At 48.0% G+C, this 22,027-nt stretch overlaps 1 protein-coding gene, 3 non-coding genes and 1 pseudogene across 4 annotated transcripts; all 5 read right to left on the bottom strand.

Moving 5' to 3' along the window:
• Positions 1-301: 301 nt before the first annotated feature.
• Positions 302-1,760, bottom strand: LOC146202494 (uncharacterized). Its single transcript, XM_084584728.1, has one exon. It carries the CDS (start codon positions 1,757-1,759, stop codon positions 578-580), a length of 1,182 nt encoding a protein of 393 aa, XP_084440854.1. The 5' UTR covers position 1,760; the 3' UTR covers positions 302-577.
• A 198-nt stretch (positions 1,761-1,958) lies between these two features.
• On the bottom strand, positions 1,959-2,030 carry TRNAH-GUG (transfer RNA histidin (anticodon GUG)). The gene has a single exon. It is a non-coding gene; the product is annotated as a tRNA-His (tRNA).
• A 5,746-nt stretch (positions 2,031-7,776) lies between these two features.
• Positions 7,777-7,848, bottom strand: TRNAH-GUG (transfer RNA histidin (anticodon GUG)). The gene has a single exon. It is a non-coding gene; the product is annotated as a tRNA-His (tRNA).
• A 5,435-nt stretch (positions 7,849-13,283) lies between these two features.
• TRNAH-GUG (transfer RNA histidin (anticodon GUG)) lies at positions 13,284-13,355 on the bottom strand. Its single transcript has one exon. It is a non-coding gene; the product is annotated as a tRNA-His (tRNA).
• Positions 13,356-19,030: 5,675 nt separating this feature from the next.
• On the bottom strand, positions 19,031-19,975 carry LOC146202490 (uncharacterized; annotated as a pseudogene).
• Between the last annotated feature and the right edge of the window lie 2,052 nt (positions 19,976-22,027).

Here is a 22,027-nt window from a genome sequence, read left to right as displayed (position 1 = left end):
GGGAGCATAGACACAAATCAAGCGCCACCCTTTTTCAGCTAGCGAAAAATCCAAGACGATAAGGCGTCCCGTTTCAGACACAGCAATCATTTCCTCTATAATTCCAACACTTTTACGTATCAACACAACACAGCCAGCAGATTTTCCGACGGCATGACATACACAGATGTTAAAATTGGTTTTAAAAGGCGACACCATACGATCGGTCTGCTCTTGCTTTTCCACCTTTGTCTCTTGTACCGCAATTAAGTCAAGCTCTTTTTCCATGCATAGGCGGCTAAGCTGATAATGCCTTCGCCTCGTTGACAAGCCCCTGACATTAATTGTCGCTACATTTATCGAGTAATTGCAGTTGTTCGCCATTTTAAAGCATGCTTATAGAATCGTGTGATGTCATTATACACATGACTGCCACAACCACATCGTGCGTGTAGTAAAAACTCAAGAAATGGTACGAACAAAGAACATCCGGCAAAGTCCTCAACTGTACCTTGAAGGTGCATTTCGAAGTTCCCTTGAATCCTTCCATTTTGACTCAGGAGCGGTTAGGCGCCTTCGACGGCACCGATTCTGTACACTAGGTGGGCGTCGCCGCCGGTCTTCGGTCCGGCGGGATGTTCGGTTTTGGGCGTAATGTCGCCCGACGTCCCCCCGTTGTTTTTGCCGGGGGTTCATCATTAGCCGGTTGGCCTTGCTGTCCATCCTGGATATCCGCCTCTTCATGCGTCCTTTTCGTGACAGTACCAGTTGTGCCTGGCTCGTTTAAATCCATTGCGCCATCATCGCTTGCCTCCATTTCATTGCCTTTGGAAGCTGAAGATCCTTCATCGCTCTCAGAGTGCGTTGAAGGCGGCTCCAGTTTAGAAGTCGGGGCAGCTGGAGAATTAATGTTCTTAGCTTCGTGCTGTCCTCCAGACGTTTGCTCTTGAGGCTTCGCATCTTCATTATTCGGTCCTGCTCCTTTAGAGGTTTCCTCGACGTCTGCTTCGTCCATGAGCAGGTCGGTGACATCATCCTTTGCCACTTTATGTGTTACAGAAGCGTACGTCTTCACGCACTGTTCCTCTTCGTGTCCATAACGATGACAAAGAGCGCAGAGCGGAACACAACACTCGCGTCGGATGTGGCCCGTATTGCGACAGCGCAGGCATAACGGGGCCCTGCCCGGCACCACAACCAGAGCAAGTTCACCTGCAATACGGAGCTGATGTGGTAGGTCGTCCTCCGTCACACCTGTCTTCAAAATAATAGTCACCAGGCGCGTCGAGGATGCTTTGTCGTGCACGCCTTGAACACGCCACCGTTCCCGGGACACTTCCGTCACTTTGCCATACGGCAAAAACGCCGCTCGTATGTCATCGTCCGGCACGTTGTGAAGCATCCAATGTAATTTTATGTGCAATGCTTGATTGGCAGGATCTACCACAAGGCATCGGTGTTCTTTCACCGTCACCTCCTTCCTAGACAAGAGCCTTTTCACACCGTCTTCATTTCTGAACGTCACTGCCCATACGTGACTCATCTGGTACGCCCCCAGGGCGATAACTTCAGACAGCAAGCCCAGGCTCGCTAATGTATCACGGAAGTTTTCAACTCGGTATGGCCTTGCCCGCACATCGGCATGCAAAAAAATGGTATTCAAAACAACTCGCCCTGTTGGTAGCTGAGGCAGGAGCACTTGGTATTCCGATTCATCAGAGTCAAAAATCCTGTTACCGCGGCCCTGGTGGGCCGCTGAAGCCGCTCCTACGGAGCTCATGTTGAACACGTCCGTTCGCTAGCGCATCCGGAAGTGGAATGTCACGGCTGTCCGAGAGGGACGGTGTGCAAATGGAAAGCGCCGTTGACAAGGATATCTAGTTCTAAAGAACCTTGGACAAGTAGCAGGAAACCACAGAGGAGGGACAAAGAGAGCGAAGAGAATGGTTGTAAAAATCGGAAAATGAAGTAAAATAAAATGCCGTGACCAGGATTCGAACCTGGGTTATTGCGGCCACAACGCAAGGTACTAACCACTATACGATCACGGCTGTGTGAGAGGGACGGCGTGCAAATGGAAAGCGCCGTTGACAAGGATATCTAGTTCTAAAGAACCTTGGACAAGTAGCACGAAACCACAGAGGAGGGACAATGAGAGCGAAGAGAAGGGTTGTAAAAATCGGAAAATGAAGTAAAATGCCGTGACCAGGATTCAAACCTGGGTTATTGCGGCCACAACGCAAGGTACTAACCACTATACGATCACGGCTGTCCGAGAGGGACGGTGTGCAAATGGAAAGCGCCGTTGACAAGGATATCTAGTTCTAAAGAACCTTGGACAAGTAGCACGAAACCACAGAGGACGGACAAAGAGAGCGAAGAGAACGGTTGTAAAAATCGGAAAATGAAGTAAAATAAAATGCTGTGACCACGATTCGAACCTGGGTTATTGCGGTCACAACGCAAGGTACTAACCACTATACGATCACGGCTGTCTTTTTCTTTCTTTATTGCCTGGCTTTGACACAAATACACCAATACACCGCATTGGAACTCAAAACAAAATGAACAAAGGAATAATATATGTATAAGGTAGTTAGCGTTGCCTAACACCCACAGAGCCACTGAGGGGCAGGCATTGCCATGTTAAAATTCCTTGAGCACCGTCAAAGGTTCCAGCTTTGACAGCCACTCAGGAGCACATGGTTGCAATTTAAGCACGTCGAGCCATCGCTGCACACTTTCACGGAAATACATGCGGGCTGGCCGTGCATCTGGATCGCAGTGATAACCAGCCATTCGTGCGCGCCATATACTGTGGAGGCACATTAACATAACCTGGTCTAACGGCATATCATCGTGGTTATCCAATGGCAAATACCTAATGCCATGGGAATCAAGTGGCAACTGTTTTTTTATTGTCCTTTGCAGAACATCCCACAAATATACCCCCTCCCAGCAATGCAAAAACACGTGATCTATTGTCTCTGGCTGTTTGCAGATGAGACATTGGGCCCCCCACGGTAGGAACATACCCTTTTCCTCCATAAATGATTTTACACTCAAAGTACCGGTATGTAGCAAAAAGAAAAACGTTTTAGCTCCCGGAGCAACTTGCATTTTCTTTACGCGTTTTAATACGTTACTTCCTGTGCCTCCATAGTATAAAGCTCGGTACAAGGGCACCGGGAAGACCACTTCACAAACATCCTTGTATAATGTTCTCCTGTTAACATTACTTAAATACTCTTTCGAAAACCGTGCGCTTAAGAATTTCGCTCTCAAAACAATTTCCCTAAAGAATCCAAAAAGAGAACCCGGCATACTTTGAGTATAAACTACGAAATCAGGCAAAGCTCGACCAAGTCTTTGTTGACACACTGTGCGCAGGAATGGATCGCTGGCATCCCTAAAAAACATAAACCTGTTGACAATCTGTCGCACAAACAAATGACCCAGACCAAGTCCCCCATGCTTCACCTGCCGGAACAAATTTTTCCGACTGCACCTCTCCCAACTCGAGGCCCAAACAAACACCGCAAAAACTCGATGCAATTTTTGCACATTTACACTGGAGCAATGCAACACTTGCATAACATACCATAACTTACTAATTAAAAACAGGTTGCAAACTGCGGCTCTTGCAAATATTGATAATTGAGCGCTTTTCCATAATCTCCGCTTTTTCACGGGTTTCTTTGACCTGCTCTAGCCAGTATGGCTCGCTTTCCTTGTAAAATTTCAAGGGCACACCCAAGTACTTTGCAGGCGTTGTAACCCACGATACATTAGCGAAAGTGTCGGGGGTCAGCTGCCATTCTCCGTGCCAAAATCCCAGGCACTTACCCCAGTTAACTTTACTCCCTGTGACTTTGCTAAAATGTTTTACCACATCCACTGTCCTCTTTATACTCTCTTTATTCACACAAAATACCGCAACGTCATCTGCGTAAGCCAGCAATTTGACTCCTGACCCCTGCAGTCGAAAACCATCAATGTCATTGTTTTGTAGGATGCCTTAACACAAACTTTCAATATAAATGCCGAACAAAAGAGGGCTGAGGGGGCAACCTTGGCGCACTGAACGTCGTACGTTGATGGGGGCCCCCAGTGACTTATTGACAATTAATCTCGTAGTGCAGTTACGGTACGCCAAAGCCACTCCCTCTCGAATAACAGAGCCGACATTAACATAGTCTAATATACTGAACAGAATAGTATGCGCCACACAATCAAAAGCTTTCTCCAAGTCCAACTGCAGTAACGCAACACATGCATGAGTTGCATCGCAGCATTCGAGCGCACTTCTCGCTTTGTGAATGTTCTGAAAGATAGATCGCCCTTTGATACCGCACGTTTGGTGAGGGCCCACTAGTTCGCATATAACCGTTTGTAGTCTGCCAGCAAGCACCTTCATATAAATCTTGTAATCAACGTTCGTCAGAGCAATGGGCCTGTAAGACGACAACTGCCTAAGCTTATCTGGTTGGTCAGTTTTCGGAATAAGTACTGTGTGCGACGATCCGAAAGACGCAGGCAGTGCCTTCAGTTCGTACGCTTCATTAAATAAGGCACACAACAAAGGAGATAGCTGTTCCTTGAACGCTTTATAAAAAGCCGCACTCAGGCCATCAGGTACGGTGATTTCCCTGGGTTTAAATTTTCTATTGCCTGACGCACTTCTTTTTCGCTTATTGGCCGCTCCAGTCTTTCTTTTTGTTCCTCGTCAATTTTTGGCATCACGTCAAGAAAGGATTCTTTAAAACGGTCCAAATAAACCTCTCGGGACAAAAATAGATCTTCATAATACTCCCGGAAAGCTTTCGCGATTCCTTCGTTATCGGTTTCTGTGCGTCCTGCCCAATCTACCTCTGCCACGCGATTTCGCCTTGCATTTGCTTTTTCTATTCCCAACGATCTTTTTGTCGGCGTCTCATCCATGGCCAATTTTTCCGCTCTTGCACGCACTAGCGCTCCTTGGTATCTGTCTTCTTCTATCAAGTTAATCTGTTCTTTTATTTTTCGAATATCCTCTATCCATCTGCCGGGTGCCTTACATTCCTGTTCGTGTAGTTTTGCAAGCAAAGCCTTAAGCTGGGTTTCTGGTTGGTTGGTTGGTTTGTGGGGTTTAACGTCCCAAAGCGACTCAGGCTATGAGAGACGCCGTAGTGGAGGACTCCGGAAATTTCGACCACCTGGGGTTCTTTAACGTGCACTGACATCGCACAGCACACGGGCGCCTTGCTTTTCGCCTCCACCGAAAAGCGGCCGCCGAGGCCGGGATTCGATCCCGCATCCTTGGGAACAGTAGTCGAGCGCCGTAACCACTGCGCCACCCCGGCGGGGCCTAAGCTGGGTTTCTGTAATTTTCTTCTCGTACACCAGGCAACTTGACCTTTCAATGGCTTTAATTGTAATCTGTTCCTTGCACAACTCCAACTGTTTCCAGATTTCGAGCAAAGTCCCTGGCGTCACTTTAATCAATTCATTCAATACCACGCGTCTAAAGGCATCATCATTAAGCAATTTATTGTTAAATTTCCATAACTCCCAGCTAAATGCATTGCTTCGTTATTTGGTGCCGAATAAGCATTGCACCAAACAGTGATCCGTGAATGTCATAGGCACAACTCGGTATTCATTGCATGAAGGAATCAAATCCAACGACGCGTAAATTCTGTCCAGACGCGCGTGGCTAGAACCTTGGAAGTGCGTGTACTGAACGGCACGCGGTCCTTCCAAGCAATCAGCCACATCCTCCATATTCCATTCGCTTGTTAACTGGCATAACATTTCAGTGCTCTTGTCTCTGAATCCGCGTGTGCTGGTTTTGTCTCGAGCATTCAGTACACAGTTAAAATCGCCCAGCAATACTACCTGCCTTTCCGTACTTAACTGTTGCATAACATTCTCGAAAAACACTGTTCTTTCCTCCACACAGTTAGGAGCGTACACACAAATAATGCGCCACTCAACACCGCTGTATACACAATCAGCCACTACACAACGTCCAGAAGAGCATGAGGAGTAGCCCTTTACAACCAGACCAGGCAGCTTTTTGACAAACAATACACACCCGGCCGATGTCCCAACTGCGTGGCTAACAATGGCGTAAAATCTAGCCGTGAAACGTCGCACCATGCTCCCGGTCTCTTCCTCCCCGTCAACCTTAGTTTCTTGCACGGCAAGCACGTCAATATCGTGGTCAATTAAGAGCCGACGCAACTGGCTCTGCTTCTTTTTGCCTGCCAATCCCCTGACATTTAACGTGGCTACTCTTAAGGTGGTTTCGGGCGCCATTTTCATCATGGGTGAAGAGCCCGAAAGCATGGTGCTTACCTTTCCCGTCTAGCGCGTTGCTAGACGCCGTCGTTGGATCCATCCCCGTCTGGTGTGAGCGGCTGACCCGGCAGCGGGGGCACTTTATCCGCTGCCCGTCTCTCTGATGAAATGTTTGGCCGCGGACGTAGCGTGGACCGCCGGGATTGCCCCGTTTTTGTTGGTGGCTCGTCGACGCTGGGGGCTGACACCTGGTTACCTTCGGGTTCGGACTGTGTGTGGGATCGCTTGGCTGGGGCTGGGACGCCTGGCTTACGAACACCGCTGGTGTCCGAGTGCTCCTCCCCATTATCCTGCTCCATACCGTTTGCCGGCTCAAGTGCCGTGTCTTCCTCATTGCTAGGGAGCTCAGGTGCAGAGTCCGCTCTCCCCACATCCCTCGCAGCATTGCCGCTTTCTGCCGAGTCCACCGACGAATCCGTCTCCCGTGTCTTCGTTCGCACCTCTCCGGCACCCTTCGCCGCCTCCTCCGCCTCGACCACGTCCATTGTGAGCTCCGCCGACCGTTCCGCAGTTCCATGTCCCGCGGCCGAAGCGTACGAAAGCACACAGGCAGCCTCGTCATGTCCGTAGCGTCTACACTTTGGACAACGCGGTACCTTACATTCACGTCGAACGTGACCGGTACCGCGGCAGCGCAGGCACTGCATCGCTCGCCCAGGCACCACGACAAGGGCCAGCTCTCCGGCAACTCGCAGCTGGTGAGGTAAGTCGCCGACCTTAATGCCGGGTTTCAATTTGAGGAGCACAGTCCTCGTGGTGGACCCCTTCTCCTTGACGCCTTGAACTCTCCACCTTTCCCGGGTCACCTCGGTCACATTCCCAAACGCAGCAAAAGCGGTCCGGATGTCGTCGTCTGCCACACCGTGCAACATCCAGTGAAGTCGCAGCTTCACCTGTTGGTCTTCGGGATCAATAATGAGGCAACGGCGTCCCTTAACTTCGAGTTCCTTGAAAGCCGCCAATTTCTTCGTTGCTTCTGTGCTGCTTAACGTGACCGCCCAAACATGGTTGATCTGATACGCCCCCAACGCCACAACGTCGGGGAGCGCACCAGCCTTGATCAGAGCGTCGCGGAAATCCTCGACCCTGTATGGCCTGACTCGCACATCTCCGTGCAAAAAAAGCGTGTTAAAAACAACGCGTCCGGTGGGCAAAGTTGGTAGAATAATCTGATATTCGCTATCGTCCATGTCGTCAAGCCTGTTTCCGCGGCTGGAAAGGGCCGCTATCGCCGCTCCGCTGGAGCACATGATTCTGCGACCGTTCACTGCGGTGGCCGGAAGCAGAATCTGTACGATCACGGCTGTCCGAGAGGGACGGTGTGCAAATGGAAAGCGCCGTTGACAAGGATATCTAGTTCTAAAGAACCTTGGACAAGTAGCACGAAACCACAGAGGAGGGACAAAGAGAGCGAAGAGAATGGTTGTAAAAATTGGAAAATGAAGTAAAATAAAATGCCGTGACCAGGATTCGAACCTGGGTTATTGCGGCCACAACGCAAGGTACTAACCACTATACGATCACGGCTGTCCGAGAGGGACGGTGTGCAAATGGAAAGCGCCGTTGACAAGGATATCTAGTTCTAAAGAACCTTGCACAAGTAGCACGCAACCACAGAGGAGGGACAAAGAGAGCGAAGAGAATGGTTGTAAAAATCGGAAAATGAAGTAAAATAAAATGCCGTGACCAGGATTCGAACCTCGGTTATTGCGGCCACAACGCAAGGTACTAACCCCTATACGATCACGGCTGTCCGAGATTTTTTTTTTTTCTTTATTACCGACTTGGCAACTACAAAGAACGATGAAAAGTCGCATGGAATTAAAAACCCAAGTCACTTTCTTACAGGTTTCTTGTGATAAAATGAATTAGGTGACATGAGCTTGTCCAAGACTGGCAGCCAATCCGGGGGTTCAGATTGCCCTCCGAAAACATCACGCGTGTACATTACACTTTCAACAAAGTATTGGTGGGCTGGGTGTACGACAAGATGCTCATGGCGAACATCCATCCGCGTTCTCCATATGCTGTGCATACACAAGACCATCAATAAATCACTGGGCACTTCTCCTGGCTGGGCGCATGGAAGGTAGCGTATGCCAAACGGCGTTATTGGTAAGTCCTTTTTAATAGTGCGCTGTAGCACGTGCCACAAAAAAACCGCATCGTGACAATCAAGGAAAATATGCTCTATGGTTTCCAGCTTTTTGCAAATTAAACAGTCAGCAGACCAAAGCACGAAAAGGCCGTTGCTTTCCAGCCATGGCTTCACCGGAAGAGTGCCGGTATCATCATCATCATCATCATCATCATCATCATCATCATCATCATCATCATCATCATCATCAGCCTGGTTATACCCACTGCAGGGCGAAGGCCTCTCCCATATTTCTCCACTTAACCCGGACGGAGTGCCGGTATGCAAGTGAAAAAAGAAAGATTTAGCGGACGATCTGATGGGCATTCTTTTCACTCTCTTCGACACGTCCCGCTCCGGACCCAAAGCATATACAGCGCGATAAAGAGGCACAGGTAAAAAGGTTTCCAATAAATCTTTGTACAGCCGTTTTCGCGTAACAGTACACATATACTCATTTGAATATCTCGCCTTCACTATTTGGAAGGACGCGACAACTTCGCGAAGAAAAGGACTTGGAGCCATTGTCCCTGTAGACATAGTCGAAACTACATATTCCGGCAATGAATCCCGCAGTCGCACCTGGATTACCGTTCTAAGAAAAACATTGCTTTGTTCGCGCAAAAAAAAGAACCTTGTTACAATGTGCTTTAAGTATAAATGTGACAATCCCAGTCCACCATTATGCACCGTATGAAACAGATTGCATCGACTGGTACGCTCCCATGTTGAAGCCCACACAAACGTGGCAAATACCCTATGCAGTTTTTGAACAGAGATTCTTGACAGAGATAACACTTGCAGCATGTAAAAAATTTTTGCAACTAGGAACATATTGCAAACGGTAGCTCTTGCGAACATAGAAAAGTTATGTCCTCCCCATTTGTTTGTTTGGGTTTTCACTTGCTCAACTTCCCCGGCCCAACATTCCTTGCTTTCACGGTAATGCTTTAGTGGCACACCAAGATAATTTCCTGGCGTTGTTGTCCATTGCATACTGGAGAACAGTTCAGGCGCGTATTGCCAGTTTCCGTGCCAAATCCTAAACACTTTGCCCAACTAATTTCACTTCCACTTGAAATGAAAAAAGCAGTGGCTTCTTTTACAACTTCTTGCACGCTCTCATGGTCAGTACAAAAAACCGCAATATCGTCCGCGTATGCCAAAACCCGAACTTCACTTTGAAAAAATCTATAACCGCGTATGTTTGGCCTTGTAAGCAATCTTAGACAGAAAGGCTCCAGATAAAGCGCAAACAAAAGGGGAGACAGAGGACAGCCCTGCCTTACTGACGACTGAACAGGTATACGATCAGTTAACTGCTTATTCACGACCAGTCTCGCTGAACAGCACTCGTAAACCATTTTCACGCCATTTGTAATCACGGAACCAGCATTGACATACTCTAAAACAGAGAACAAAATTTCATGTACCACTTTATCAAATGCTTTGTGGAGGTCTAATTGCATCATGGCTACGTGGTCATGCATCGCGTCACAACATTCGAGTACACTCCTTGCTGCGTGTATGTTAGTAAAAATGGTCCTTCCTTTTATACCGCATGTCTGATGTGGGCCTACAAGAGAAGTAATTACACGTTGGAGTCGTCGCCCTAATACTTTAATGAAAATTTTATAGTCAACATTCGTTAGACTTATAGGACGGTAAGACGCTACAGACTGAAGCTTAACATGGTCATCTGTTTTCGGGATTAGTACAATGTGTGACATTCGAAAAGACGGAGGAGGTACGTTCTTTTCGTACCATTCACTAATAACTCTTTCCAGTAAAACAGCCATTTCAGTTGGAAAGGCCTTGTAAATGGCAGCACCAAGACCATCTGGTCCGGGTGACTTATTGGAATTTAATTCCCCGATAGTGGCCTCAATTTCCACGGAAGTAATACTTGCTTCAAGTGTCTGCGCCACTTCGTCTTCTACTCTTGGCATCAGCGACAGAAAGTCTTTTCTGAAGCGTTCAATGTCCGGTGTTTTCAGGCTAAACAATTCGCTGTAAAATTCTACAAACGCCCGTTCAATCGTTTTTTTTCCGAGGTAACTTCGTTCTGATAGCAGATTTATTTAATCTCTTTTGACACTGCGTACCTTATTTCGTCACTAAGTGCCCTTTTCGTGGGCGTCTCTCCGAGCCACAATTTTTCGCTGCGTGCCCTTATCACCTTACCGCGATACTTGTCTTCGTCTATCACCTCAAGTTTGGTTTTTATCTTTTTAATATCTTGGGCGAACAAGCCGGGCTTAACACTCTCCATGCTAAGCATGTATTCAAGTGTGCTACGAAGTTCTTTTTCTTGTTCTCTTTCTTTACGTCGGAGAGTGCATGCTCGGTCAATAGCAGCTATCTTTATCTCGCACTTAAACTGCTCCCATGCTTGTATAATATTAGAGTCATTTTGTAACATATGCTTAATATATTCTTTAACTTTCGTGGTAAACTCTTCATCCAGCAGCAGTTTTTCATTAAATTTCCATAGCTCCCAATTGAGCTTTGTTGCCTTACTTTTCATGCCTAGAGTAATCATTACGAGGGAGTGGTCACTAAAGCTCATGGGAAGTGTTTCATATTCCGAGCACAAGGGCACACAATCAATGGGAACATATATTCGATCCAACCTTGCATGACAGCTACCTTGAAAGTGCGTGAACTTTGCTTGGCCTTCATGCGTCATTATACAGCCAGCATCTTCAAGCTCTGCCTCAATAAGAATGTCAATAAGTAACTCTGCACTCTTGTCACGAAGGACACGGTCTATTGTTCTATCTTCCGGTCTACAGACACAGTTGAAGTCTCCAAGCAGGAGAACACGCCTCTCATGTATTAGGAAGAATTTCATGTAGTGAAAAAACTCTTCCCGCTCAAACGTTCTAGTCGGCGCATAAACGCAAATCACTCTCCAGTCCAATCCAGAAAAACTGAAATCACATATCAAAAGCCGACCACTCTCACACGAGAACACAGACTGCCCACACTCTATGCAATTTCGAATGAAGATGACACATCCCCCCGATCTTTCAACCGCATGACAAACGCAAACACTATATCTAGAACGATATATTTCAGCCATTTTCTCTGTTTGTTGTTCGCTTTCCATTTTGCTCTCTTGAACTGCTAGCACATCAATTTCATTTTCCAGCAGAATGCGGTTCAGCTGCAGTTGTCTCCGACGCGTTGACAGCCCCCTCACATTTAGCGTGGGTACGCGCAAGCTAGTGGTTAAATTGGTCGCCATCTCAAGAAATTATAAATCGCGAAACATATATCACTCACATCGCTTTTGCAGAAAGACAGCATTGCGGTTGATCTGTTGCATGGGATGACCATTCTTCCTTTTTGGCGAGTCCGTCCGTCGTTCCAAGCGCTGCTCCCGATCATGGACCGGGCTTGTAACGTCTCGACCGGAAAGGGTACCCCCGCTATGGCGGAGGCACAGGTGACACAGTTCTCCGGTCTGGGGGCACGTTTGGCCTTGGCTTGAAGGACGCCCGGCGAAGGGGGGCTGCCTTCAGTGGAGGCTGTCCGCTTTCCGCTCCTCCTTGGGTTGATTCATCGTTGACACTGTCTTCGTGCACCCGCTTCACAGGCAAGGTAGAAGCAGCTGGCATCTCAGCTTCAGTGTCCCCCTGTACCTCACTGTGTTGCGTAGCCGAAGCTGGGCTTGCAGCACTGGCATTGCCGTCTTCTTTCGTGGGTGTCTCGGTCCCAGCAACATTCAGCAACGGAACAATCACATCTGACTCACAGTGCTCTTTAAGGGCAGGGGTCTTCTCAGAGGATTGTTCTTTCTGCACTGCATCCTCAGTGGTTCCACTGCTAGCTTCCTCGGCGTCCACTGCGTCCATCAAGTGCTCGCCTGCCATTTCACTCGGCACGGGGCCTGCAACGTTGGCATACGTGCGCACACACTTCGACTCGTCATGGCCGTAGCGACGACACAGCCCGCAGCGCGGCACACGACAATCCCGACGTATATGTCCTTTCCCCCGGCACCGGAGGCAAAGCGGGGCTCTGCCTGGGACGTGGACGAGTGCGACGTCCTCGGCGACCCGAAGCCGATGCGGCAGGTCCTCAATGGTTACGCCCACTTTTAGCTTCAGCGTGACCGTTCGAGTCGTTGAGGCCTTGTCGACACACCCTTGCACTTTCCACTTTTCTCTTGATATTTCGGTAACTTTTCCAAAAGCCGCCAACGCCGCTCGCACGTCATCGTCGTGCACGCCGTGAAGCAGCCAGAAAAGTTTTAACCTGATGCCTTGGTTACAGGGGTCAATGACCACGCATCGGTGCTCCTTCACTTCGAAAGCTTCGGCTTGCAAAATCTTCGTTTTGCCCTCTTCACCTTTAAACGTTACCGCCCATACGTGATTCATTTGATATGCCCCGAGGGCAACCACTTGCGGCAAAAGTGAAAGACGAGCGAGGGAGTCTCGAAAGTGCTCCACCCGGTACGGCCTGGCTTTTATGTCGCCATGCAAAAAAACAGTATGAAAAACACTCGAACCTGTAGGCAGATGCGGTAGAACCAGTTCATAATCCTTGGCAGACCTTTCCATACTCCTGATACCACGGCCCAGCTGGGCCGCTGAATCCGTTCCTTGGGAGCCCATGATGAACACGTCCATCACGCTCGGTGGCCGGAAGTGGAATCCTCACGGCTGTCCGAGAGGGACGGTGTGCAAATGGAAAGCGCCGTTGACAAGGATATCTAGTTCTAAAGAACCTTGGACAAGTAGCACGAAACCACAGAGGAGGGACAACGAGAGCGAAGAGAAGGGTTGTAAAAATTGGAAAATGAAGTAAAACAAAATGCCGTGACCAGGATTCGAACCTGGGTTATTGCGGCCACAACGCAAGGTACTAACCACTATACGATCACGGCTGTCCGAGAGGGACGGTGTGCAAATGGAAAGCGTCGTTGACAAGGATATCTAGTTCTAAAGAACCTTGGACAAGTAGCACGAAACCACAGAGGAGGGACAAAGAGAGCGAAGAGAATGGTTGTAAAAATCGGAAAATGAAGTAAAATAAAATGCCGTGACCAGGATTCGAGCCTGGGTTATTGCGGCCACAACGCAAGGTACTAACCACTATACGATCACGGCTGTCCGAGAGGGAAGGTGCGCAAATGGAAAGCGCCGTTTACAAGGCAATCTAGTTCTAAAGAACCTTGGACAAGGAACACGAAACCACAGAGGAAGGACAAAGAGAGCTAAGAGAAGGGTTGTAAAAATCGGAAAATGAAGTAAAATAAATTGCCGTGACCAGGATTCGAACCTGGGTTATTGCGGCCACAACGTAGGGTACTAACCTTTTTTTTTTCTTTATTGCTTGGTTTTGACACAAATACACCGCACTGGAACTCAAAAAAACAGGAAAAAAGGAATAATATATGTACACAAAGGTAGCTAGCGTTGCCTAACACCCACTGAGGGGCAGGCATTGTCATGTCAAAATTCCTTGAGCACCGTCAAAGGTTCCAGCTTTTACAGCCACTCAGGAGCACATGGTTGCAATTTAAGCACGTCGAGCCATCGCTGCACACTTTCACGGAAATACATGCGGGCTGGCCGTGCATCTGGATCGCAGTGATAACCAGCCATTCGTGCGCGCCATATACTGTGGAGGCACATTAACATAACCTGGTCTAACGGCATATCATCGTGGTTATCCAATGACAAATACCTAAAGCCATGGGAATCAACTGGAAACTGTTTTTTTTATTGTCCTTTGCAGAACATCCCACAAATATACCCCCTCCCAGCAATGCAAAAACACGTGATCTATTATTGTCTCTGGCTGTTTGCAGATGAGATATTGGGCCCCCCACGATAGGAACATACCCTTCTCCTCCATAAATGATTTTACACTCAAAGTACCGGTATGTAGCATAACGAAAAACGTTTTAGCTCCCGGAGCAACTTGCATTTTCTTTACTCGTTTTAATACATTACTTCCTGTGCCTCCATAGTATTAAGCTCGGTACAAGGGCACCGGGAACACCACTTCACAAACATCCTTGTATAATGTTCTCCTGTTAACATTACTTAAATACTCTTTCGAAAAACGTGCGCTTAAGAATTTCACGCTCAAAACAATTTCCCTAAAGAATCCAAACAGAGAACCAGGCATACATTGAGTATAAACTACGAATCCAGGCGACGCTCGACCAAGTCTTTGTTGAAACACTGTGCGCAGGAATGGATCGCTGGCATCTCTAAAAAACAAACCGGTTTACAATCTGTCGCACAAACAAATGACCCAGACCAAGCCCCCCATGCTTCACCTGCCGGAACAAATTTGTCCGACTGCACCTCTCCCAACTCGAGGCCCAAACAAACACCGCAAAAACTCGATGCAATTTTTGCACATTTACACGGGAGCAATGCAACACTCGCATAACATACCATAACTTACTAATTAAAAACAGGTTGCAAACTGCGGCTCTTGCAAATATTGATAATTGAGCGCTTTTCCATTTCTCCGCTTTTTCACTGGTTTCTTTGACTTGCTCTAGCCAATATGGCTCGCTTTCCTTGTAAAATTTCAAGGGCACACCCAAGTACTTTGCAGGCGTTGTAACCCACGACACATTAGCGAAAGTGTCGGGGGTCAGCTGCCATCCTCCGTGCCAAAATCCCAGGCACTTACCCCAGTTAACTTTACTCCCTGTGACTTTGCTAAAATGTTTTACCACATCCACTGTCCTCTTTATACTCTCCTTATTTACACAAAAAACCGCAACGTCATCTGCGTAAGCCAGCAATTTGACTTCTGACTCCTGCAGTCGAAAACCAACAATGTCATTGTTTTGTAGGATGCTTAAACACAACGTTTCAATATAAACCGAACAAAAGAGGGCTAAGGGGGCAACCTTGGCGCACCGAACGTCGTACGTTGATGGGGGCCCCCAGTGACTTATTGACAATTAATCTCGTAGTGCAGTTACGGTACGCCAAAGCCACTCCCTCTCGAATAACAGAGCCGACATTAACATAGTCTAATATACTGAACAGAATAGTATGTGCCACACAATCAAAAGCTTTCTCCAAGTCCAACTGCAGTAACGCAACACACGCACGAGTTGCATCGCAGCATTCGAGCACACTTCTCGCTTTGTGAATGTTCTGAAAGATAGATCGCCCTTTGATACCGCACGTTTGGTGAGGGCCCACTAGTTCGCATATAACCGTTTGTAGTCTGCCAGCAAGCACCTTCATATAAATCTTGTAATCAACGTTTGTCAGAGCAATGGGCCTGTAAGACTACAACTGCCTAAGCTTATCTGGTTGGTCAGTTTTCGGAATAAGTACTGTGTGCGACGATCCGAAAGACGCAGGCAGTGCCTTCAGTTTATACGCTTCATTAAATAAGGCACACAACAAAGGAAATAGCTGTTCCTTGAACACTTTATAAAAAGCCGCACTCAGGCCATCAGGCCCGGGTGATTTCCCTGGGTTTAAATTTTCTATTTCCTGCTGCACTTCTTTTTCGCTTATTGGCCGCTCCAGTCTTTCTTTTTGTTCCTCGTCAATTTTTGGCATCGCGTCAAGAAAGGATTCTTTAAAACGGTCCAAATAAACCTCTCGGGACGAAAATAGATCTTCATAATACTCCCGGAAAGCTTTCGCGATTCCTTCGTTATCGGTTTCTGTGCGTCCTGCCCAATCTACCTCTGCCACGTGATTTCGCCTTGCATTTGCTTTTCCTATTCCCAACGATCTTTTTGTCGGCGTCTCATCCGTGGCCAATTTTTCCGCTCTTGCACGCACTAACGCTCCTTGGTATCTGTCTTCTTCTATCAAGTTAATCTGTTCTTTTATTTTTCGAATATCCTCTATCCATCTGCCGGGTGCCTTACATTCCTGTTCGTGTAGTTTTGCAAGCAAAGCCTTAAGCTGGATTTCTGTAATTTTCTTCTCGTACAGCAGGGAACTGGATCTGTCAATGGCTTTAATTTTAATCTATTCCTTGCACAACTCCCACTGTTTCCAGATTTCGAGCAAAGTCCCTGGCCTCACTTTAATCAATTCTTTCAATACCATGCGTCTAAAGGCATCATCCTTAAGCAATTTATTGTTGAATTTCCATAACTCCCAGCAAAATGCATTGCTTCGTTTTTTGGTGCCGAATAAGCACTGCACCAAACAGTGATCCGTGAATGTCATAGGCACAACTCGGTATTCATTGCATGAAGGAATCAAATCCAGCGACGCGTAAATTCTGTCCAGACGCGCGTGGCTAGAACCTTGGAAGTGCGTGTACTGAACGGCACGCGGCCCTTCCAAGCAATCAGCCACATCCTCCATATTCCATTCGCTTATTAACTGTCATAACACTTCAGTGCTCTTGTCTCTGAATCCGCGTGTGCTGGTTTTGTCTCGAGCATTCAGTACACAGTTAAAATCGCCCAGCAATACTACCTGCCTTTCCGTACTTAACTGCTGCATAACATTCTCGAAAAACACTGTTCTTTCCTCCAAACAGTTAGGAGCGTACACACAAATAATGCGCCACTCAACACCGCTGTACACACAATCAGCCACTACACACCGTCCAGAAGAGCATGAGGAGTAGGCCTTTACAACCAGACCAGGCAGCTTTTTGACGAACAATACACACCCGGCCGATGTCCCAACTGCGTGACTAACAATGGCGTAAAATCTAGCCGTGAAACGTCGCACCATGCTCCCGGTCTCTTCCTCCCCATCAACCTTAGTTTCTTGCACGGCAAGCACGTCAATATCGTGGTCAGTTAAGAGCCGGTGCACCTGGCTCTGCTTCTTTTTGCCTGCCAATCCCCTGACATTTAACGTGGCTACTCTTAAGGTGGTTTCGGGCGCCATTTTCATCAAGGGTGAAGAGCCCGAAAGCATGGTGCTTACCTTTCCCGTCTAGCGCGTTGCTAGACGCCGTCGTTGGATCCATCCCCGTCCGGTGTGAGCGGCTGACCCGGCAGCGGGGGCACTTTATCCGCTGCCCGTCTCTCTGATGAAATGTTTGGCCGCGGACGTAGCGTGGACCGCCGGGATTGCCCCGTTTTTGCTGGTGGCTCGTCGACGCTGGGGGCTGACGCCTGGTTACCTTCGGGTTCGGACTGTGTGTGGGATCGCTTGGCTGGGGCTGAGACGCCTGGCTTACGAACACCGCTGGTGTCCGAGTGCTCCTCCCCATTATCCTGTTCCATACCGTTTGCCGGCTCAATTGACGTGCCTTCCTCATTGCTAGGGAGCTCAGGTGCAGAGTCCGCTCTCCCCACATCCCTCACAGCATTGCCGCTTTCTGCCGAGTCCACCGACGAATCAGTCTCCCGTGTCTGCGTTCGCACCTCTCCGGCACCCTTCGCCGCCTCCTCCGCCTAAACCACGTCCATGGTGAGCTCCGCCGACCGTTCCGCAGTTCCATGTCCCGCGGCCGAAGCGTACGAAAGCACACAGGCAGCCTCGTCATGACCGTGGCGTCTACACTTTGGACAACGCGGCACCTTACATTCTCGTCGAACGTGACTGGTACCGCGGCAGCGCAGGCACTGCATGGCTCGTCCAGGCACCACGACAAGGGCCAGCTCTCCGGCCACTCGCAGCTGGCGAGGTAAGTCATCGACCTTAATGCCGGGTTTCAATTTCAGGAGCACAGTCCTCGTGGTGGACCCCTTCTCCCTGACGCCTTGAACTCTCCACCTCTCCCGGGTCACCTCGGTCACCTTCCCAAAAGCCGCAAAAGCCGTCCGGATGTCGTCGTCTGCCACACCGTACAACATCCAGTGAAGTCGCAGCTTCACCTGTTGGTCCTCGGGATCGATAATAAGGCAACGGCGTCCCTTAACTTCGAGCTCCTTGAAAGCCGCCAATTTCTTCGTTGCTTCTGTGCTGCTTAACGTGACCGCCCAAACATGGTTGATCTGATACGCCCCCAACGCCACAACGTCGGGGAGCGCACCAGCGTTGGCAAGGGCGTCGCGGAAATCCTCGACCCTGTATGGCCTGACTCGCACATCGCCGTGCAAAAAAAGCGTGTTAAAAACAACGCGTCCGGTGGGCAAAGTTGGCAGAATAATCTGATATTCGCTATCATCCATGTCCTCAAGCCTGTTTCCGCGGCTGGAAAGGGCCGCTATCGCCGCTCCGCTGGAGCACATGATTCTGCGAACGTTCACTACGGTGGCCGGAAGTAGAATGCAAGGTACTAAACACTATACGATCACGGCTGTCCGAGAGGGACGGTGCGCAAATGGAAAGCGCCGTTGAGAAGGCAATCTAGTTCTAAAGAACCTTGGACAAGGAACACGAAACCACAGAGGAAGGACAAAGAGAGCTAAGAGAAGGGTTGTAAAAATCGGAAAATGAAGTAAAATAAATTGCCGTGACCAGGATTCGAACCTAGGTTATTGCGGCCACAACGCAAGACACTAACCACTATACGATCACGGCTGTCCGAGATTTTTTTTTTTCTTTTTTGCCGGTCCTCGGCTTTCACAAAACAAAGACACAAATACAATAATATGTACACAGTTATACAAGAAGCGAAATCCCCAGGAGAGGACCAGGCTTTGTCACATTAAAATTCTTTGAGTGTTGTCAAAGGCTCTAGCCTTGAGAGCCACTCAGGGACACGATTCCGTACCTTCTGTATTTCTACAAACTTGCAGATGCTCTCTCGAAAATATATACGCGCTGGACGCGCTTCGGGGTCACAGTAGTACCCGGCCATACGAGAGCGCCATATACTGTGGAGGCCCACCAGCATGACTAAATCGAACGGGATCCCACCCTCATTTCTTGTTGGCAAGTACCTAATTCCGTGTGAATGCAACGGGAGCTGTTTCTTCATGGTCCTCTGTAGCACGTCCCAAAAATAAACCCCTTCCAAACAGTGCAAAGAAACATGGTCTATGGTCTCTGGTTGCTTGCAGATTAAGCAGTTTGGTCCCCATGGTAGAAACATCTCTTTTTCCTCCACAAAAGATTTGACGGGTAGAGTTCCAGTGTGCACTTTAAAGAAAAAACTCTTGACTTCCGGCGATACATTCATTTTTTTAACCCTTTGCAATACATTACTGCCGGGGCCTCCACAGTAAGGCCCTGTACAACGGCACCGGAAAGATATCATCGCACACATCTCTGTACAACGTTTTCCTTGTTACGCTGCTCAAATAATCCTTTGAAAACCGAGTAGTTAAGAATCTGACGCTGGTTACTATCTCTCGGAAATAACCAAAAATGCCTCCTGTCATGCATTTTGTTGCAACTACATACTCTGGCAAGGCTCGCCCTAGCCTTACTTGGCACACTGTGCGCAGGAAAGGATCTTCAACATCACGGAAAAACAAAAATCTGTTTACCAGTTGCCTCACAAATAAGTGTCCCAGCCCTGGGCCTCCGTCTTTGACCCGTCTGAACAAGTTTGTCCGCATGCACCTTTCCCAGCTAGAGGCCCATACAAAAACCGCAAATTTCGATGAACCTTTTGTATGTTAATTCGCGAGCAGTGGAGCACTTGCATCACATACCACAGTCTACTAATAAAAAACAGGTTACACACAGTGGCTCTTGCAAACACGGATAAATGAGTACCTTTCCACTTTTCTGCTTTTTCTTGTGTCTCTTGTGCCTGCACCTTCCAATACTGTTCAGTATCTCTGTAAAATTCCAACGGGACTCCAAGGTACTTTACAGGGGTCGTACACCAGGTCACATTAGCGAAAGTGTGAGGAGTATCCGGCCATTCTCCGTGCCAGAACCCCACGCACTTTCCCCAGTTCACCTTGCTTCCCGTGACGAAACTAAATCTTTGAACACCTTCTACCGCACTGCTAATGCTATCCTTTGTGACACAGAAAATTGCTACATCATCTGCATATGCTAGAACTTTCACTTCCGCTTCATGCAGCCGAAAACCATGAACAGCATTATTCTGTATTATGTGCAAGCACAAAGTTTCAACATACATACAAAACAAGAGTGGACTGAGGGGGCAACCCTGAAGCACCGAACGTTCCACGTTAATGGGGGCCCCCAACGACTTATTAACAATTAACTTTGTAGTGCCGTGTCGGTACGCCATGGCCACACCCTCAGTAATAATAGAACCTACATTGACATGATCTAAGATAGAAAACAAAATCTCATGAGCAACACAGTCAAACGCTTTTTCAAGATCTAGCTGGAGAATTGCCACAGGTACCCCAGTGACGTCGCTACACTCCAGCACACACCTTGCCTTATGAATATTGTAAGCAATAGACCTGTTCTTTATGCCACATGTTTGATGAGGGCCAACAATTTCTTTAATAACACTCTGAAGCCTCGCCGCCAACACTTTCATGAATATTTTATAATATACGTTCGTTAGTGAGATCAGCCTATATGCAGTAACCTGTCTGAGTTTTATAGGATCATCTGTTTTAGGGATGAGGACGGTATGGGCCGCACCGTAAGACGGGGGCAACTCCTTACGATCATAGGCATCATTAAACAGCAAAGTCAAAAGTGGGGTTAATTCCGTTTTAAACGCTTTGTAAAAAGCTGCACTTAACCCATCTGGGCCAGGAGACTTTCCCGGGTTCAAGTTCTCTATTGCTCGTTCAACTTCTTTTTCACTAATTCGCCTCTCCAAGATTTCCTTTCGGGATTCATCGAGCCTAGGCATAGCGCCGAGAAACTCGCCTTTAAATCTGTGCACGTCAACTTCATGTTGTGCGAACAACGCCTGATAGTAATCAAAGAAAGCATGATGGATGCGATCGCTATCGGTCACTACCCCACCCGCTCCTTCGATCTCCTGAATTTCGTTGCGTCGAGCGTGCGCTTTTTCCATTCCTAAAGCCCGCTTAGTGGGCGTCTCCCCTGCAACCAATTCTTCCCCTCTCACCCTCACTATCGCCCCTCGATATCGGTCTTCCTCGATAAGTTCAAGCTTTTGCTTTGTTTTCTTAATATCTTCCTTACCTATGCCGGGCGTTTTACATTCCTGCGCCAACAATTTTTCAAGTATATCTCTCAGCTGTTTTTCCTGTAATCTTTCCTGGTCCTTTAGCAAAGTAGACCGCTCAATGGCCTTCATCTTAAATTCTTCTTTGGCTAGTACCCACTGGAGCCCGATTTCGCTTTGACACTCATATACTATTTTGGTAATTTTTTCCGTCACATACTCAGTGAAAATTTGGTCTTTTAGCAGTTTACAATTTAATTTCCACAGCTCCCATGAAAATCCACTGGCTCGCTTCCTTTTGCCTAGAGTGCATATCACTGCACAGTGATCTGAAAAGGCCACTGGTAAAACTCGGTATTTTTGACACTTTGGTATTAAGTCCAGTGACATATAAATCCTGTCGAGGCGAGCATGACTAATACCTTGAAAGTGGGTGTATTGCACACTACGTTCACCGTCTAAACACTCCGCCACATCACCTAATTCATATTCATCTATCAGCCTGACAATAAGTCTGTACTTCTGTCCCTGAAGGCTCGGGTGCTGCTTTTATCGCGAGCCGCCAGAGCACAATTGAAATCGCCCATGAGCACTATCTGTTTCTCACTAGTGCAGTAATATTTC

Source organism: Amblyomma maculatum, chromosome 1 (genome assembly GCF_055883805.1).
Source record: "Amblyomma maculatum isolate TAMU_Amacu chromosome 1, ASM5588380v1, whole genome shotgun sequence".
NCBI classification, from domain to species: Eukaryota; Metazoa; Arthropoda; class Arachnida; order Ixodida; family Ixodidae; genus Amblyomma; species Amblyomma maculatum.
Note: the sequence above shows the minus strand (reverse complement) of the source record. Positions and strands in the feature narration are given on the sequence as shown.